We start from the raw sequence: 6291 nt of genomic DNA, 5'->3' as shown, positions 1-6291 counted from the left end.
AAATGACATAATGTATGTAATGTAATTAATCATACAATTGTTAAGTGAGTAAGTAAAACACAACTCTAAACACTTATATTCAAGTTTCAAATACAAAAGTATATGACTAACACCTTATTTTAATTTTTCTTTATACCCTGCTCAATACTCTAGCTCTTTTGGTTAGAAATAAACTAGTTAAATCCGCACGAGCCACCTTACATAAGGTGATTAAATTTAACAAAATCTTGCATACTATTAAAAATTTGTCATTTAATTGACAACAAATAATTAAAACCACAACAATTTTTCATAATTAATATTATAATGATGGGCAAAACATACAGTTATTATTTTTCTTTTTAAGACAATGAGAGCAAAACTAACCAATTACTTGAAATTTTATGACATGCCACCCCTTATATTTAAAGACACAATAAGTTTTTAGAACACACTCTTTATACATAAAGATATATAGGGATGGAAGGAATCGTCATTTTATGTTATGTGGTAATTAATACTCTTTGATTAAAGAAGTAATTGGAGACTTTTGTTCTTCGGATTAAAGTAAATTTTATTTATACGTACTTGCTTGATTAAATTATTTTTGGTTTCACGTTAAAAACCATTCACAATTTTACTAATTTTTGTAAAAACAAGTAAACTAACTATTTGCATTTTTAACATGAAACCAAACATCCATTTAAGCATTTAACTACCGATTAAATGACTTGTTTTGCATGACACACACACAGACAGTGGTAACTTCATCACGAGCTTTCTGATTGGATGTGACTGAGCTTCGATTCCTGTTGTCAAATAATAGATGTATGTCGAGAAAGAATCTGATCTGACGATGAATGACGTGGATCCATTTGAATACATGTCTAAATTAATAATCCAATCAATCATATTCTTCATTGGCCATATCCTCGCAGATAATACACTTGGTTTACTAACATTGGTGGTTGATGACGCTGCTACTCTGTTTCATCTCTTGAAACTTCCCTGAATCTCCTTCTGCATAATTATTGTCCGGCAATAATATCTGAGGTTTGACGACAAAAGAATCTATTATTCTAGAATCGGAAGCGTTATTTTGAAGATCAAAGGTTGAATTATAGCGTTGATCGGAAAATATCTGTGAAACTGATGATGATGAGCCCTGATGATAATAATCCATACCCACAAGACGAGCAATTGAACAAGTCCTCGGAACATGTTTCATCATTTCTTGCTCCTCACTCTTATAATAATAATAATTTCCTGTAGCTGTTTCTTTGCCATTCGCAGTACTGAGAAATTCCTCTTTCTCCATTATTGTCTCCCCCGTGTTCTTCTTCTTGATCCTGCACAAAACCCAGTCATCCAACTGATGACATCACATCCAAACGCACAGATAACGTCAAATATAATCCGATCAATACGTAAAAAACATTGAAAGATAGAACATCCTAATTCAAAATTTTAAAGATTAGCGTCATAAACCCAATAAAAGACGTTACATCTTGGCTTAAAATAAAAACTAAAGACTCAAGTTTATGGTCTATTCATTTTCTTATACTCCCTAGTCCCTATTATATTTACGCCAATCAATATAGTAATGTTATTAATTTTGTCTCAAAATATAATAAATTTTTAATTTTATCCTTGCTTTTATTTTTTTTTTGAATTTGCATTATATTTTATTTCATAATTAATGAGTTTAAATAGAGATAATATTTAAAAAATATAATTAATACCCATTAAGTTCTTTATATTAAGAGCTACAAATATTTTTATAGAAGACGCTGTATAATAAGAATCGGATGAAGTGTTAATTATTAAATCTAATTTCATCTGAGAGAAAACTTCCAATATCTACTCCAAGTCTATCGGCATTTAAACGTCCAGATAAAAACCAAATGAAACTAAATCAGAATCAGAAGAATGAGAAGGGGGTTACTCTCATGGAGCCAAGGTGATTGTTGGGTTGTGTTGTGGTGGAATGAAGGAGTCGATACTCATGCATGATCCAACCAGTCTTGACACCTTTTGGTGGCTTCCCTTTGTAGAAAACCAGAGCTTTCTTCACCCCAATATGCTTCGACCCACTCAAGATGGCCTTATCGGTCCCAGTGGCCTTCCAATACCCAGACACTGCCGCTCTGTTTGGCCTCACTCCATTTGGGTACTTCCTGTCTCGTGGGCTAAAGAAGTACCATTCTTTCTCTCCAAACTCTGCTTTCTCTGCATCATACATATAATACCATAAACAAACACTACGTACGTTCACAAGGCAAGCACTAAACAAAGACATATACATATATATACCAGGCAAGTCCCAAGGATCAAACTTGTAGATATCAACTTCTGGGATGATAGAATAAGGGCATGGATTTGATGTGTATTGGTTAGAGAGGTAATACACGATGAGTTCTTCATCGGTTGGGTGAAACCTGAAGCCAGGAGGGAGGCCCTGCTCCATTATCAATTGTTGGTGGAGAGAAAGGAAGGTGTTTGAAATGTTTGACCGGAGATGAATGGGTCTTTTAAGCTTGAGGGTTTTTTGTCGTTTTGTGGACCTAAAAGCATCTGATTGGGTGCGGATACGACTTTTGCAAGCCCGGTGTGTGCGTCACTTGGCATGCATTGCCATGCTCCCGTTTGGGACCCGCATCAGCATCACTTCACGCTTATCCATATATCTGACTTTTGTCCCATTTCATCGTGCGAAAATTGTGCCAAGCGACCATATTGTTGAAATATTTCGGAGGAAGAGCCAAGTTTTGAAAATCACAGGAAGAGATCGTTATGAGTCTGGCATTGTTTGGAGAGCTTCATGCAAAAATTGGTTTTAGGTATTTAAAGTGTTCCTCATTGTGAGTCTCACAAGGAAAGAAAGATTTATATATTTAAAGTGTTCTCCACTAACTAGTATTTTAAAATGAACTCCCTCTCTAAATTTGTGTTTAAAAGTTGATTACAGATTTACTTGTGTATTTTTAATATTCAAAGCTTAGTTCCAAATATTTCATTTAATATGGGGAGCTCATGCGATATTTTCAAATTATTTGGAAATCCAGCCCTTAATGTCCTAAACAGCATTATGCTCAATTCTCTATAGAATATTATTCGCATATGTCAGTGTTGCTGCTAAACTTATTTATAGCAATGCAAAGGACTAAGCATCCTTTAAGTACTATGGAATCTAAATAGCGATGTCTCCCGCGACCCGCGATTTTTTTTGTATTCATAAAACTTGATCAAATGATGTTGTACCAAAAAAAAAATTATTTCTTTGGGATTTTTCGAATAATATGATTTTGTATATTTCATATTTTGAGATCATGGGTCTAAATTTAATCACTTAAAAGGTGTACTTTTTCATATCATCCAATTAAATTTACAAGTCTACACTTAAAGATTAATTAAATATATTCATTTTTGAATACATACATATTTCATTTGTTAAAAAATATAAGATATTTTCAATCAAATTTTACCCCCAATTGAGTAGTTACTTTTCTTTAAATTAACATTATCTTTTCATATTTACCCTTATTTAATAGGATGTTTCACTTTAAAATAAATAAAAAATAATTTATTTCTTTATTTATTGTGAGTACTTTTGAAGAAAAAAATATATTAATTACACCTTAAAAAATAAAAAATACTTTATATTTTTTAATGAAGGGAATATGTAAATAAAAATCTATTGCACAATGGAGGAAATTCTCGCTTCAATATATATATATATATATATAACCCTAGTATTGAAATTAAAGAATCATACTATTTGATAAAGTTTGAAGGGAAAATCTCACTCAAAATCTGGAGCCTATTAATGATAATAAATAAATAAAAAGGAATCTTAGATTCTGAATTCTCTCTAAGCATTTAAAGGACCTATGTAAAAATATGATTTAAAGAAAAAAGACGAAAATAGCTATGTTAAGAGAGACTCGAATTGCACTATGGTTACTTTACTTGTCATTATGTAAATATATGTATGCTAGTTGTATCAAGATCAACACTTGTGAAAAATTAAACCAAAAGTACTAAACAGACACTATATAAATTAAAAAAAAATACTAAAAGGCCAATGTTTATTGGTATCAATAAAAAGGTATAGCCTCTAAAGTACAAAATCAAAACTCGAGTTTGAATTCTTTTGAATGTAAATAAAAATGTTTTTCTCAATCGAGTTATTTTAATTTGGGGCATGATAAGAAGAAAACAAATGACGTGGAGTTGGATAAATGCTTGTATAGCCAAAAATGATTGGAGACGTGGCGTGTCATAATTCCTAAACGTGTCAAAATGATCACAGAAAAAGCGTTAGTCACGATGATGGTATGGCGTACATGGTTCGGTTGCTAGTGGGTTTGGCAGAACGGAATTATGAGTCTTTTTTAAGGGGCTTCTTTTCTATCATCTTCTACCAGTAAGTTGTTTTCTTTTCTTTTTTTTTCCCCCTTTCTTTTCTTTTCTTTTTTCTCCTTTCTTTTCTTTTTTGTTGTTTTTGTCCAATGATTTGTTCCATTTTGTCTAAACCATTAATAGTCTGTTTCTTTGGCTCAAGCGTAACAACAGAAGGTAGAATTTCAGTTAACACCCTAAAAAAGAAATTAATCACATACAAGTCTCAATGGATTTTCAAAGGGAAAGTATTTAAATATTTTTTTACCCTACTTATCTATTTTGTGAAAAATCAAACTTACTCCTCTGGTTATATTTATAGGGGTAGAAAGAGATGAAAAAATCTTGTTCTATTTATAAGGTACTTGTTAATTTTTAATGCTCTTCTTTACATTTATGTCATTATTAAATACTTTAAATAAAAATACTAGTAATGAAATTTAAGAATATTTATTAAGGGTAATGTGAAAACTTATCAAATTTCAAGATAAAGTTAATGAAGTTTAATTTTTTTTTAAATTCTGATAAAACAGACTAGAAGTGACTTATAAGTAAAATTAAAAAAAATATTAAACTTTTTCCTTCCTTCTTCTAGAGCCAAACAAGATTATGTTTGGTTTTAAAATCCTAGCAAGGTTGATCCTTTGACACTAAACCCTTTCATTATCTTCCACGTGTAGCATGCCATTGTAGCGGTAACGACATTGAACATGCAAGAGCACAAGACATATTTCCTGACATTGTTCCCACCTACTATTTCTTCTACTCATTGCTTTAGCAATCAGCATTAATCCAAATCATAGCATCCTTAAACATTTTTGTGAAGCCAGAATTAAATGCCATTATGCTATCTCGAGCAATCTATTTTTCTGTGATTGGCCATTAAATAAATGAATGCATGATTCCGATGAGGTCCACCGCCAACTCTGAAGTTTCAAAGCCCAAATGATCGAAGCTTGTTTCAGAGAGCGTAGAATGCTTTGAATATTTGATTGGTTAAATAAGGCTCAAGCTCAAAGACCGACCCAATGGGCCAAACGAGATATTGGGCTGAAATTCATTCAATCAAAAGGAAAGTTAAGGTCCAATTGTGGTTTCAAAATCAAAAATAGATGAAAAGGTTATTGCTATAATCTTCAACCGAAAACTTGATCGCAAGCACCACGCAGTCATTAAGTCAGTTTCCCGTTTTTGTGGCAACAATAAGACGCTTTATTTTTGCGTTTTTTTTTTGGGCCCGAAACAATAAGACGCTTGATCATCAATGATAAACTTCCTCCAATACAAAATATAAACATTTCCTCTCAATTAATCCTAGTTTAAAATATAAGCATCATAGGACATGCTTTTTCCCATTTTACTCCTTGTATTTATTAACTTAATTTTTTGTGTAAATATGTTTTTCACTTATTATAGAGTGTATTGGTAATTAAGACTACAGGTAAAATATATATATATATATATATATATATTATTTATATTTTGGACTAGAGGGAGTAAGTATAAGATATTCTATTACCAGCAAAGATTGGTCTACTTAAAAAGGATTTGGTCTATAATCTATAAAGTTGTACAATCAAGTGTTGCAGCCAACGTGAAGAGATTATTTGTGGACAATATATGTACACACTTTTAATTTGAGCCTTGAGGCATGTATGACTTGATTCCGAACTCGTCATAGATGTAATTATATATACTTGTAATTCCAAGGTTATAAGTAACCTTCCTTTCAAGGAAATTAGATGCTTCCCTCTCATTTAAGTGGAATGATGCATCATATCACAATAGAGCATAATCGATCTGCTTGCAAATGGTTTGGCAACAAGTCTTTTTACATAAATGGTATTACGATATCCTTTGCCTCAATGTTGCTTCTTTTTTTTTTTTTTTTAATTTCGATCGGCACAAAGC

General features: G+C 31.7%; 1 protein-coding gene across 1 annotated transcript; it reads right to left on the bottom strand.

Moving 5' to 3' along the window:
- Positions 1-639: 639 nt before the first annotated feature.
- Positions 640-2474, bottom strand: LOC129310611 (NAC domain-containing protein 2-like). The gene is given in 4 exon segments (XM_054952504.1): positions 640-950; positions 953-1351; positions 1925-2208; positions 2293-2474. Coding segments are annotated over 4 exon segments (891 nt in total). The 5' UTR covers positions 2447-2474; the 3' UTR covers positions 640-896.
- Between the last annotated feature and the right edge of the window lie 3817 nt (positions 2475-6291).

This window comes from Prosopis cineraria, unplaced genomic scaffold (assembly GCF_029017545.1).
Source record: "Prosopis cineraria cultivar Desert tree isolate PC_DT_omini unplaced genomic scaffold, ASM2901754v1 PC5, whole genome shotgun sequence".
NCBI lineage: Eukaryota > Viridiplantae > Streptophyta > Magnoliopsida > Fabales > Fabaceae > Prosopis > Prosopis cineraria.
This window is presented reverse-complemented; position numbering and strand designations above follow the sequence as displayed.